The following is a 14,954-nucleotide window of genomic DNA, read 5'->3' on the forward strand; positions in this document are numbered from 1 at the left end:
AACAATATTTTTTTAATTGGATTGTATCACTTGATGATTTCCTTAGGATTTGATACTGGTAAAATCTCATAGCCTTCATTATGCATCTGTAAAGCTACGTGGCGCACCAATGATGTTTTCCCGGTACCAGAACTTGCTGTGACAACAACACAACCATTTTCTTTAATGCACTTTAATACACATTTTGCTCCGTTTGTTTCTATAAATATTTTGTTATCTTCTTTCCAGTTCTCTAATTCCTCATTAATTAGTTCTGAAAAAGAAGAATTGACAATTTTTTGAATACTTATTTTTTAAGATAAAAGTTCTGGAATGTTTGACATATATGATAAAGAAAATTTATTTGACATACGGTATAAACAAAATACTTGATCTATCCATGCTATATATAGGATAAAGGCTTGACATATGTTATAAACAACAGACTTGATCTATCCATGCTATGTATAGATAAAAGGCTTGACATACAGTATAACAAAAGGCTTGATCTATCTATGCTATGTATAGGTAAAAGGCTTGACATACAGTATAACAAAAGGCTTGATCTATCTATGCTATGTATAGGTAAAAGGCTTGACATACAGTATGAACAATTTGCTTGTCAAATGGTATAGACAAAAGGCTAGACATATGGTATGGACAAAGGGCTAGACATATGGTATGGACAAAAGGCTTGACCTATGAATGCTAAGTATTTAGGCAAAAGGCTTGACATACGTATTGATAATTAACTTGAGAATTGGTATAGACAAAAGGCTTGAATACGGTGTAGAAAAGGGGCTTGACCTAAGGTATAGACAAATGGCTCAACCTATGGTATAGACAAAGGCTTGACCTATGATATGCACTGGAAATAGGTTTGACATATGACAATTTGCTTAATAAATATCATACAGACAATTGCCATGCCATATGGTATGGACTATTTACTTGACATATGGAATGGATAATTGACTTGACATATGGAATGGATAATTGACTTGACATATGGCATGAACAATTTGCTTGACATATGGTATACATTGAAAAAACATTAAACATGTCATACATATAACTGATATGACTTATATTGTTGATATGTTATCGACAATTGATTTAACATATGGTATAGTCATTTCACTTGACATATGGTACAGATGGTTGACATAACATCTATAGGGTATAGATAATTGACTTGACATATGATATGGTATAGATAATTATATTGACATACGGTTTGGACAATTGACTTCACATGTAGTTTAGATAATTATCTTTACATATGGTATGGACAATTAATTTGATGTCTGGTATTAGACAATTAAATTGATATATGGTATAGACAACTGAAATGACTCATGGTGTAAACATTTGACTTGACATATTCTATACACAATTAGTTTGACATAATCATTGGCTTTGAATATGATATAGATAATTGACTTGACATACAAAACAGATAATTGACTTGACATATGATATCCATAGCCAAGTGGCTTGATATTATGTATAGACAATTGACTTGACATATGGTAAAACCAAGTGGTTTGAAATTAGGTTTAGACATTTGAATTGAAATATGTGTAGCTAAATGGCATTAGATTATATAAAGTCAGTTTTACTAGACATACGAGGGTGGTAATGGGTGCACCTAAATGATGAATAACTGTTAAAAGTCTTGCCAAATGCTTAATGACAATTGACTTGGCATATGGTATTGACTATGGAATCAACATCATTTATAATCAATTGACTTCACATTATGATATAGCCAAGAAGCGTGACATGAGGTATAAACAATTGGTATGTCATATTGTATGGATAATTGGTTTGAAATAATAATTCATATGGCATATGGTATATATATAATTGACTAGACATCTCAATGAGATAATTGACTTGACATATGATATAGCCAAGTGGCTACACATTAGGTATTGAAAACTGGCTTGGCATAAGATATGGACAATTGGTTTGACATATGGTATAGACAGTTTACTTGACAGATGTGATGGACAATTGGTTTGATATACGAAGAGGAAAATATACTTGACATATGGTATAGACCACTGGTTTGACATAATAAATGAATTGGCATAAGGTATAGATAATTGACTTGACATATGATATGGCCAAGTAGCTTGACATTATATATATACAAATGACTTGACATATGGTACGGACAATTTGGTTTGACATATATTAATTGATTTTGGTATATTGTAAAGATAATTGACAAGACATAAAGAAAGGCAAAGTGACTTGACTTATTGTATAGCCAAGTGCATTGATATTAGGTATAGATAATTGACTTGGTATATGACATATTATATGGTTAAGACAAACAATTTGATGTATGGTAAGATGGTAAGACAATTGACTTGACATATGGTATGGACAGCTGACTTGACATATGTTATTAACAATTGACTTGACATAAGGTATGGACAGCTGATTTAACATATGCTGTTGACAATTGATTTGACATATGGTATGGACAATTGACTTGACATAAGGTATGGACATTTGACTTGACATATGGTGTTGACAATCGACTTGACATATGGTATGGACAATTGACTTGACATAAGGTATGGACATTTGACTTGACATATGGTGTTGACAATTGACTTGACATAAGGTATGGACAGCTGATTTGACATTTGGTGTTGACAATTGACTTGACATATGGTATGGACAATTGACTTGACATAAGGTATGGACATTTGACTTGACATATGGTGTTGACAATTGACTTGACATATGGTATGGACAATTCACTTTACATAAGGTATGGACAGCTGATTTGACATATGGTGTTGACAATTGACTTGACATATGGTATGGACAATTGACTTGACATAAAGATGGACAGCTGACTTGACATATGTTATTGACAATTGACTTGACATATGGTATGGACAGCTGACTTGACATATGTTATTGACAATTAACTTGACATAAGGTATGGACAGCTGATTTGACATGGTGTTGACAATTGATTTGACATATGGTGTTGACAATTGACTTGATATAAGGTATGGACAGCTGATTTGACATATGGTGTTGACAATTGACTTGACATATGGTATGGACAATTGACTTGACATAAGGTATGGACATTTGACTTGACATATGGTGTTGACAATTGACTTGACATATGGTATGGACAATTGACTTGACATAAGGTATGGACAGCTGATTTGACATATGGTGTTGACAATTGACTTGACATATGGTATTGACAATTGACTTGACATATAGTATGGGCAGCTGACTTGACATATGTTATCGACAATTGACTTGACATAAGGTATGGACAGCTGATTTGACATATGGCTTAACAATTGATTTGACATATGGTGTTGACAATTGACTTGACATAAGGTATGGACAGCTGATTTGTTATATGGTGTTGACAATTGACTTGACATATGGTATGGACAATTGACTTGACATAAGGTATGGACATTTGACTTGACATATGGTGTTGACAATTGACTTGACATAAGGTATGGACAGCTGATTTGACATATGGTGTTGACAATTGACTTGACATATGGTATGGACAATTGACTTGACATAAGGTATGGACATTTGACTTGACATATGGTGTTGACAATTGACTTCACATATGGTATGGACAATTGACCTGACATAAGGTATGGACATTTGACTTGACATATGGTGTTCACAATTGACTTGACATAAGGTATGGACAGCTGATTTGACATATGGTGTTGACAATTGACCTGACATATGGTATGGACAGCTGATTTGACATATGGTATGATCTTTTGAATTGACACATGGTAATTATATAAGGACTATGGAATTACCCGATTATTATAATTACTCCAAATAGCTGATCTACTTTGTACTATAAAAAAAAACATCTAGGGTTTTTAGCATTTTTACTAAATGATACAAAATAATTCAGCTATTTAATCATGTTAATATCCTTGTCAAAACTAAGTTGACTCTATCTACCTTGTTTGCATTGTTAAGCATCTAAATGTCTTTCCTGTTTTGATTTATGCCTGGAACATGTTCAGCTAAACTATCTTAACTACATGTAAATACGCTAAGAATGATTCTTGCAAAAACAAAATTCAATTGCTAATATTATTGCAGAGTATTATTTTCACCTCCTAATATTTATGATAAATCCAACATACAATGACGTAATCAGGTAATATTTTCTAAATTTTACTGGATTTAAAGATAGATAACATGGAAAATATAGAAGAACTTCAAGAAGCTGTTTGTATAAGGACCAATGAATAACCATTATAGTACTACCTTATATCTTCTAGTAATACTATTATAATATATACCTCTTATGTTCCATGGTACTGGGTCTTTTAAAATCTCTGTGACTTTTGAGTGTTCAATTTGTAAAGTACTATGGGAATCCTTCAGATCTATCAGATTTTTGGTAGTGCTTGAGTGCTCTGCTTGTAAAGAAGTGTGGGAATCTTGAAGATCTCTTAGATTATGTGTAGCTCTTGAGTGTTCTGTTTGCAATGTACTGTGGGAATCTTGCAAATCTCTAAGATTTTCCCTTATGGTTGAGTTTTCAATGTCCATTGTTCGTCTCAGTTCCTTCAATTCTTCCTGTGATTGTTTGATTTCCAGCATAATTTCCTGGTTGGACTGATCTAAAATTTTCACCTTTAGCTCTTGACACTCTTGATTTATTGACACACCACCCAATCGACTTACAGCCTGTAAATAAATATTTCAAAGAGTTACAATAAACAGAGCTGCAATCTTTATTAATAAGTAGGAATTATTTTGGGTCAGGTATAGATTTTAGATATAATTATGATGAAAATAACCTCAGGAAATATTTGTCCCAGGATGAGAAATAAAACCAGATGCTCCGCAGGGCGCAGCTTTATACGACCGCAGAGGTTGAACCCTGAACAGTTGGGGCAAGTATGGACACAACATTCAAGCTAGATTCAGCTCTAAATTTGGATTGTGATTACAGAGTTGACACAGCATAGGTTTCTGACACAGAATGAATGTGGTCTAATGAACTTAAAATATTGTTTTTGCCTTTGAGCAGTTCACTATGCTGTTGAATATTAATCCTCTCAAAAAATGTTTGAAGTAGTTTTCTTTTTATTCATGAAATCTGAAATGAGAAAAATTTACCCCCCCTCCCCTTTTTTTACATCCTCCTTTCCCTTTTTCCAAAACTGATCTCAATTCAAATTCCTTATGGAGTTTGCAACAATAACTACTCATTTAAATACATCATAACATATTAAAATGTAAAATAAAGTGCTTGTTATCACTGAATGGTAAAGATTGTTTTAATTTATCAGTTGGTTGTAAAAGTGAATATACATTGTATAGTGTATAAAACAATGATTTAAGTTGATTCAACTACTATTCTGGACAAAGAAAGATAACTCCAATTGAAAAATTTTTGCTATTGCACAACATTGTGCAATTAGATATTTCTTGCTATTGCGCAATACTGTGCAATTGAAAATATTTGATATGGCACAATACTGTGCAATTGAAGATTTCTTGCTATTGCGCTATACGGTGCAATTGAAAACTTCTTGCTATTGCACAATACTGTTCAATTGAAGATTTCTTGCTATTGCTGAATACTGTGCAATTGAAAATTTCTTGCTATTGCACAATACTTAATATAATAATTTTGGATCCTGATTTGACCCAACTTGAAAACTGGGTCCATAATCAAAAATCTAAGTACATGTTTAGATTCAGCATATCAAAGAACCCCAAGGATTCAATTTTTGTTTAAATCAAACTAAGTTTAATTTTGGACCCTTTGGACCTTAATGTAGACCAATTTGAAAACGGGACCAAAAATTAAGAATCTACATACACAGTTAGATTTGGCATATCAAAGAACCCCAATTATTCAATTTTTGATGAAATCAAACAAAGTTTAATTTTGGACCCTGATTTGGACAAACTTGAAAACTGGGCCAATAATCAAAAATTTAAGTACATTTTTAGATTCAGCATATCAAAGAACCCCAAGGATTCATTTTTTGTTAAATCAAACTAAGTTTAATTTTGGACCCTTTGGACCTTAATGTAGACCAATTTGAAAACGGGACCAAAAAATAAGATTCTACATACACAGTTATATTCGGCATATCAAAGAACCCCAATTATTCAATTTTTTATGAAATCAAACAAAGTTCAATTTTGGACCCTTTGGGCCCCTTATTCATGGTATTCCTAAACTGTTGGGACCAAAACTTCCAAAAACAAACCAAACCTTCCTTTTATGGTCATAAACGTTGTGTTTAAATTTCATAGATTTCTATTTATGGTGCGAAAACCAAGAATAATGCTTATATTTTCGATTATTTTACCCTGAGCGTTAGCGAGGGGTAAAATACGAATATAAATGCCCAACCAATGGTTAAATGAAAACAAATATACGGCTGCCATGCACTATTTTGATTCTTATAGGATAAATTCGTTAATTTTGTTAATGTTGAAAGCCCTATACATACGATACTGTTTTGGCTATTTTGTTTTACCCAATTTTGAAAAAAAATAGTAATATTATATATTTCAATGATTATTTGTTTTTTAATCGCATTTTTCACTTATATATTTTCTTCCAATGTAATTTTATTCGTTCTAAGGCATATCAAAGAACCCCAATTATTCAATTTTTGATGAAATCAAACAAAGTTTAATTTTGGACCCTGATTTGGACTAACTTGAAAACTTGGCACAATAATCAAAAATCTAAGTACATTTTTAGATTCAGCATATCAAAGAACCCCAAGGATTCAATTTTTGTTAAAATCAAACTAAGTTTAATTTTGGACCCTTTGGACCTTAATGTAGACCAATTTACAAACGGGACCAAAAATTAAGAATCTACATACACAGTTAGATTTGGCATATCAAAGAACCCCAATCATTCAATTTTTGATGAAATCAAACAAAGTTTAATTTTGGACCCTGATTTGGACTAACTTGAAAACTGGGCCAATAATCAAAAATCTAAGTACATTTTTAGATTCAGCATAACAAAGAACCCCAAGTCTTCAATTTTTGTTAAAATTAAACTTAGTTTAATTTTGGACCCTTTGGACCTTAATGTAGGTGTAATACAACCATTGATTTTCCCCTATTAGTCTTTGTTAAATTTGCACTTTTCAAAAAATTGTGCAGAATTTATCTTTCTTTTAAATAAAGAAATACTTGGCATGAGTAAAGTTTTATCCTGTCCAGTTCTATAGAAAAAGTTTCACATAACATTTCATTGCATATAAGAAAATAACCATCATTGGAAGTTAACCAATCAAATTTCTCCCCTTATTCTATCTGCGTACAAGGTTTAGTCACCATGTAACCTCAGGATTACAACATTTTCTATAGAAATCGCAAATAAAAAAATAATGGTGTTCTGAAATACCCAAGACATATGTTTATGACACAGAAATAGTTTTACTGCAATAAAATGTAGGATTAATTACCTACAACGGACAAATTCAAGGGAATATTTTTTTAGACCTACTTTCGTATGCAACCGGATGTGAAGTACCATGATTTTGTAGACCAATTTGAAAACGGGACCAAAAATTAAAATTCTACATACACAGTTAGATTCGACATATCAAAGAACCCCAATTATTCAATTTTTGATGAAATCAAACAAAGTTCAATTTTGGACCCTTTGGGCCCCTTATTCCTAAACTGTTGGGACCAAAACTTCCAAAAACAAACCAAACCTTCCTTTTATGGTCATAAACCTTGTGTTTAAATTTCATAGATTTCTATTTACTTATACTAAAGTTATGGTGCGAAAACCAAGAATAATGCTTATTTGGGCCCCTTTTTGGCCCCTAATTTCTAAACTGTTGGGACCTCAACTCCCAAAATTAATCCCAACCTTCCTTTTGTAGTCATATTTACCTTGTGTATAAATTTCATTGATTTCTATTCACTTATACTAAAGTTATTGTGCGAAAACGAAGAATAATGCTTTTTTGGGCCCTTTTTTGGCCCCTAATTCCTTAACTGTTGGAACCAAAACTCCAAAAATCAATCCCAACCTTCCTTTTGTGGTCATAAACCTTGTGTCAAAATTTCATAGAATTCTATTGACTTTTACTAAAAAAATAGAGTGCGAAAACTAAAAGTATTCAGACGACGACGACGATGACGCAGATGACGACGCCAACGTGATACCAATATACGACCAAAAAAAAATCAATTTTTGCGGTTGTATAAAAATATGCCAACATTTGAGTCAACTAATTGCAATTGTGACCAATTTTTAACAAGATGATGTCTATGCACTAAATCTACTGGATGATTTGTACTGATTGATATCTTAGTCTTGGAAGCACGATATATTTCATGTACTGTGGATTCATTATTATTCGTTGGATACCAATTTTCGTGGCTTTCGTGGGTACAGATGAACCACGAATTCACATGTTCAACGAATAACAAACTTTCTATACCCTTTGAACACAGAAATCGGCAAACCACGAATTCAAATATCCACGAAAATGTTAGTTTTCCTCAATCCACGAAAATTGATACCCACGAAAATAAATGAACCCACAGTATTAGTTTATTAGTATAAGTTGTCAGTAACTGTATGTACTTTTCGATGTGCTTTTTTGCTTTACTCTTACCAGATTTTTGTTGTGTCTGTCTGATGAGTCAAGCCCTTTTCAACTTATTTTAAATTTTTTTTTTTTTATGTTATTTTATTCTGTTACATACATTACATGGTTGTTCGTTTTTTGCCATGGCTTTGTTGGTTCATTTTCGACTTATGAGTTTGAATGTCCCTTTGGTATCTTTTGCCTCTCTTTTATACTACTGTCACAGGTTAGAGACTGGTTGAGTGCTCACAAACATGTTTAACAATACCACAATCTTTACATGTCTATCCCAAATCAGGAGCCATCAATTCATTGGTTTTCTGTAATTGCCGTCTACATCTTTTTTTTCGTTTTTTGTTCATTAATAAATTGGGTTGTTTGGTTTCTTTTCAACATTGTGTTCATCATGCCTTGTCTTTTTATAGTTTACTTTATGGTATGGGTTTTGCTCACTACTGAAATTGTACATACCTATAGTTGCTAGGTACCACATTATACAACATTATTGTTTTATTAAGAATGTACTTACATTTACTACATTTCTCCATGCTGTATTGAAATCATCTGTTGGTATGGTGTCACTATCATGATGAGCTAATATATTTCTGTACCATTTAATCCTGGCAAGATCAGGACCAGGAGTTGTCTCCCTTGGTAGTGGTAGACAGTCATATCCATTGATTGGTTGATTGACAGATGTCAAGTTTCTGATCAAACAGATCATCAATGTTACATCAAAAGTTTTGGAATCAGGTACACCTGTATCAACAAAAGACATTGAAAGTCAACAGTTATTCATATCCCTAAATACAGAATTTACCAGAGTAAATGTAACTGTCGATAATAAATTCATACAGCACCATGTATGTACTACAAATTTAATGAAATTCACCATCTACTACATCTAGATGAGTAACTTTCTGCCAAACAGTGTCCATTCATTAACATGAAAACGCTTTGACGAAATCTTGCCAAATTTAGATATGTTGTTTCCTGTGACTAAATGAAGGTCAAGATTAATTTTCACAATTTTAACTGTTCTCGTTGTTGTGTTGTAGACCTTTCAGTAGCAAAATTATTTTTTATTATATGAATTTGAGTTTTCCCTTTGAACATAAATAAAGAAATTAGTTTAAATGTCATTTGGTGGCTTGTTTTTTGTTTGTTTTTTTCCCCTTGAACAGAAATAAGAAGTATTTCATTAAAATTTGAATTCTTGGAGTTCTTTGATATGCTGATTCTAACGATGTTCTTAGATTTTGGATATTGGACCAAAATAGGTAAATGTCCAATTTATTTTTTTCAGTTCCTTCACCACATTCAGTTTGTGTCACAAACCTATGCTATGTCAAATCTTCAATCACAATCAAAATTAAGAGCTGTTTTGAGCTTAAATGTGTCCATACTTGCTCAACTGTCCATGGTTTGACTTCTGAAAGTCAAATCTAGTTTGCTGTCACTCTGACAGTCTCTTGATTTTTTTTTAAGGATTGTTATTATATGATCACAATTTCAAAGTTAACCATGATGGTAGAAACATAATTTAGAAAAAAGATTTGTCAAACTATACATCATTGAGATGAGAGCCATCTCTGTGGACCCCGCTGTGAATAACAGGTTACTATTCGAATATAAAAGATGTTAGTGGTTATATCTCTTGGAGCAGGTTTACATGTGCCTTTAAACAGTACACCAGCTGCACTTTACCCTTAATTTTTAAAATATAATATATGAGGGAAAAAATCTTGAAATAGACTCAGGTCACTTCGCATTACTTGTCAAGCCAGAATAATGCTCTTTAAATTAACGCAACTTTGTATTGTATCTGTATCTACTAGATTAAATAGTTCTACTGTTCACCTATAAATCAGTTAATTTTTTCAGTAAATATTTTTATCATGTGGAAATTTGTACATCAGAAGTTTTAGGCGCGACAAAATACATAATATTGAATTATTTGATTAGTTTAAATTTGTTGTGTTGCCAATCTCTCTATCTTGGTTAATTTTATCTTTCAGAGTGATAACACAACATGTCCTGGTGGAGTAATATCTTCACAAATAATTACATACAAGGGAACAGAACTAAGCCAGTTATATGGATTGGTGGAAAACGACAAAGACGAATTCTGCAGTAATGATAAGGACTACAATGACAATGATCAGCATCAGTATCAGTTTTCGAGTGGTAAAATATTTGTATGGAGTAGCTAATATTAAGCACTTTTTAAGTTAACACATAGTCTCGTTATGTTCTGAGCGTTATTTTATTCTATTAGTACGACGGCTTTGTGAAAAATTGTGCACATCCTGCTACAAGCATGAAATTTGGCTTAGACTTTCCTGAACTATTACTCTTTGATTTCAGATAGGGAGGCATTTGAAAAAAATGTCTCACTTGCGTTAAAATACCGAATAGCGGACGTCAAACTTAAATCAGCCCAATATCGAAGGCTAATGTGTGTATAGGTGTTATTATCATGCTACTATCATAACATGTAGTACAAACTTTTTATTTTACTACTTTTGGATACATTACAGAGATAGATGTCTTGAAAAACCCTACTTCCGGTAAAATCCAACATGTCGGACGTTGTACTAAAATAAGCTTATTTTTTAGGAAGGGTAATTGAAGTGTGTTTTAACGTAATGCTACTATCATTACATTATGCAGGAACCTTTCTTTAGTGCTTCTCGTGGACACAATGTATAAGACGTATATCTTTAAAACCCTTACTTCCGGTAGTATAAAAAATCCAACAAAGAAATATCAATTTATTATTTAAATATTCAACTTTTTTCAGCATGTAAAGAAAATGTTGTTTTTTGTTCTGGTCATTAAACTTTTGGCTTTAAGTTATCCCAAAAACCACGAATGCTATTCTATTGTTAACGTTTAAATACAAAGTTGTCACTTCCGGTAAACAAATTGGCGTAAATTTCAAAGGTAAGTCCTCAATCCATATCTTCGATGTAGTGTTTTTGATAGATTGATTAAAACAAAATAAAATCACTATATTACTAAAACATTTTTAAAATTAGTACTATTTGGCCAAAAATACATGTTTATTCACGGGTACCACCACATGCACACAAGGTAGTGCAAAAAGGGGGGGGGGGGGGTATGGGCGGATGGCGATTTCCCCCATAAACAACGACCGCGGCATTCTTTCTTACATCCACAATGTACAAACTTCTGACAAAATGATGAGGCCTTAGACATGTTGTGTCAGAAAAGAAATCTTCTTTGTTCCTTCGCCATCCATTAGCGCCTGGAATGCATAAGAGCCAATCCCAAGCTCGTCTTCCTAAACACCCGCCTAAGTTTATTGCATGTTTAACATGCTTGAAAATACTATACCAAGTTTAGGTAACAGCCTCAATTAGCCTTCCCCTTTGTGCAAATAGTTTTTTTCTTGCTTCGTTAACCATGTTAGCCCAATCTGTTTGTGCGATCTTACAGTAAAACCCCGGTAAATTAGGCTGATCAATCATCATTCTTTATGTTGAAGGCACATCTTCAAATGCTATCAATGTCTCCCACGCAGTCTTTTTTCCTTTTCAAGCAAACAGAGAACCGTATCACAACTGGTAAACGCATGGATAACAATAAGTGCGTGTGATCACCCATTGCCTAGTTCATATGAAAGGCACTTGATAGATATTAATCCAAAGAGTTTTGCCTTCCCAAAGATAATCCATAGTTCGTCTACCCCTATGTCACGGAATAGCGAAACAGTAATGACAGCATCATAAGTAACGACTGTTCGAATCATTACTCCTTTAAGTTCGTGTTTCACTGCATAAGACACATGCACATTGATTATAGTGTTTGCCCTGCCTCTTATTGTGAACTGTGTTCTAAGCTCGAAATATATCATTTGGTGGATAAGATAGAATATCCTGAGCATTCGTTGCTACACATACCATTCGCTTTCTAAGATTGTTACTCATTCACACCCGCTATGGTACTTTGCACGCTTTACATGCTGAAAAAGATTAGACCCAGTCGTGGGAATAGCCCCAATAAGTCTGTCCTCTCCCAAAAACACATGTTTTCTTGCTTTGTTAACCCCATCTGATAAGTTTTTTCGATGTTACAACAAACCAATATATCGCTTTATCAATGATATTATCCAATCCACATCTGGTGATGTTGACTGGTCAATCATCATCCTAAATGTTAAAGTCATATCTACATCCATGTAGCCAACACAGTTCCTTTTCCAGGAAAAGTTTAATCTCTCAATGCTTAGTGCATTTGAAAGGTCGTTGATATATATGTATCTAAAACTTTTCCCACTTCCAAATGCAAACTAAATTTCGTCTGCCCATTTGTCACGGAATAGCGAAACAGCAATGGCATTAGTATCGACTGTTCGAGTTATGACTAAGTTAAGTTTGTGATTCACTGCATCAGACAAATCCATCTTGATTCTACTGTCAGTTTCTTCATGTAAACATGGTGCTGAAATTGAAACATCAAGTGGTGGTTAACACTGAACATCCTGAGCATTTGTTGTTACAACTACCTTTTCTTAAAACTTTTTTTGAGCAAGCTGCTGTGAATGAAAATTAACAAGTTCTTTCTTTATGTCGTCATCTCTCAGAAAACTTTGCCAATTTTTGGGGATTTGTTATGACCCTGGATTCGTCTGTGTATTCCCTTTCCCCTAAATGTAGCTCTTGTTTCTTGTAGCAGCCTTCAAACTACCAGTATATGTACGCATCCGAGACTACATCCACTATTGTTACAGTTTCAAGGTGTTTCCTAACGAGTTTGCTAATTGAGTATTATGTCTTTACTTTAATAAAATACCTTGAAACTGTAACAGGAGTGAATGAAGTCCTGAATGAGTATGGTAGTAGTAGCAACAAATGCTCAGGATGTTCAGTGTTATCCACCACGTGATGTATTTCAAGTTTAGCACTAAGTTCACATTAAGAGGCTGACACAAGAATCATGGTGCATGTGTCTGAAATAGTGGTTCGAACAGTCGTTTATGATGATTCTGTCATTACTGTTTCGGTAATCCGTGACATAGGGGTAGACGAACTATGGATTGTCTTTGGGAAGGCAAAACACTTTGGATTAATATCTTTCAATTGTCTGTCAAATGCAATAGGCAATGCGTGATTACAAACACGTATTGCGATCCATGCCTTTACCGGTTGTTATACGGTTCTCTGTTTGCTTGAAAAGGAAAAAAAGACTCCTTGGGAAACATTGATGGCATTTGAAGATGTGACTTTAACATAACGAATGATGATTGATCAGCCTTAATCACCGGGGTTTAACTGTAGGATTGCACAAACTAACATGTTTAACGAAGCAAGAAAATAACTATTTGCACAAAGGGGAGGCTAATTGAGACTGTTTCCTCAACTTGGTCTAGTCTTTTTCAGCATATAAAACGTTCAATAAACTCAAGCGGGTGTTTTGGGGGACGGGCTTAGAGTTGGCTCTTATGCTAGCCAGTCCAGGCGCTAATAGATTCTAAGGGACAAAGAAGGTCCCTTTATAAAAAAAACTCTTTCTGAGGCCTCATCCTTTTATTAGAAGTTTGTACATTGGGTATGTAAAAAAGAATGCCGCAGTCGTTATGGGAAAAATCGGGTCCCCCGTGCACTGCCTTGTGTGCATGTGGTGGTGACTGTGAATAAACTTGTATTTTTTGGCCAATTAGTAGTAATTTTTAAAAATGTTTTAGTAATTTAGTAATTTTATTTTGTTTTAATCAATCTATCCAGAACTCTACATCAAAGATATGGATTGAGGACTTACCTTTGAAATTTACGCCATATTTTTTACCGGAAGTGTCAACTTTGTATTTAAACATTAACAACAGAATAAAATTAGAAGTTTTGGGATAACTTAAAGCCAAAAGTTTAATGACAAGCACAAAACATAACATTTTCTCTACTTTTTGAAAAGTTGAATATTTAAATAATAAATCGATATTTCTATGTCCGCCATTTTTTTTTTATATTACCGGAAGTAAGGGTTTTAAAGATATATGTCTTATACATTGTGTCAATGAGAAGCACTAAAGAAAGGTTCCTACATATATGTATGATAGTAGCAAAACATTAAACCACACTTCAATAAACCTCCCTTAAAAATAAGCCTATTTTAGTACAAGGTCAGCCATGTTGGATTTAACCGGAAGTAGGGTTTTTTAAAGACATCTTATCTATATAATATATCCAAAAGTAGTAAACAACAAAGGTTTGTACTGAATATTATGATAGAAGCATGATAATAACACCTATTCACATACTAGCCTTCGATATTGGGCTGATTTACGTAAGATGTCCGCCATTTTGTGCTTTACCGGAA

At 33.3% G+C, this 14,954-nt stretch overlaps 1 protein-coding gene across 1 annotated transcript; it reads right to left on the minus strand.

Annotated features, from left to right (window-relative positions):
• Positions 1–26: 26 nt before the first annotated feature.
• Positions 27–12,819, minus strand: LOC134687672 (uncharacterized). The gene is made up of 4 exons (XM_063548129.1): positions 12,723–12,819; positions 9,145–9,374; positions 4,317–4,707; positions 27–253 (listed from the first exon to the last, which is right to left on the minus strand). The coding sequence occupies exons 1-4, from the start codon at positions 12,817–12,819 to the stop codon at positions 27–29; spliced, it is 945 nt and encodes a 314-aa protein (XP_063404199.1).
• Between the last annotated feature and the right edge of the window lie 2,135 nt (positions 12,820–14,954).

Source organism: Mytilus trossulus, chromosome 10 (assembly GCF_036588685.1).
Source record: "Mytilus trossulus isolate FHL-02 chromosome 10, PNRI_Mtr1.1.1.hap1, whole genome shotgun sequence".
NCBI classification, from domain to species: domain Eukaryota; kingdom Metazoa; phylum Mollusca; class Bivalvia; order Mytilida; family Mytilidae; genus Mytilus; species Mytilus trossulus.

Bases quoted from the DNA above. Each gene is read 5' to 3' on its own strand.
- LOC134687672 (XM_063548129.1), bottom strand. From the start codon at position 12,819: ATGGATGTAGATATGACTTTAACATTTAGGATGATGATTGACCAGTCA. The intron at 9,375-12,722 runs GTTTGTTGTAAC...TTGTTGATACAG, and splicing joins ATTGATAAAGCGATATATTG to GTGTACCTGATTCCAAAACT. The intron at 254-4,316 runs GTATATATTATA...CTTCTTTTTCAG, and splicing joins AGTACCATGGAACATAAGAG to AACTAATTAATGAGGAATTA.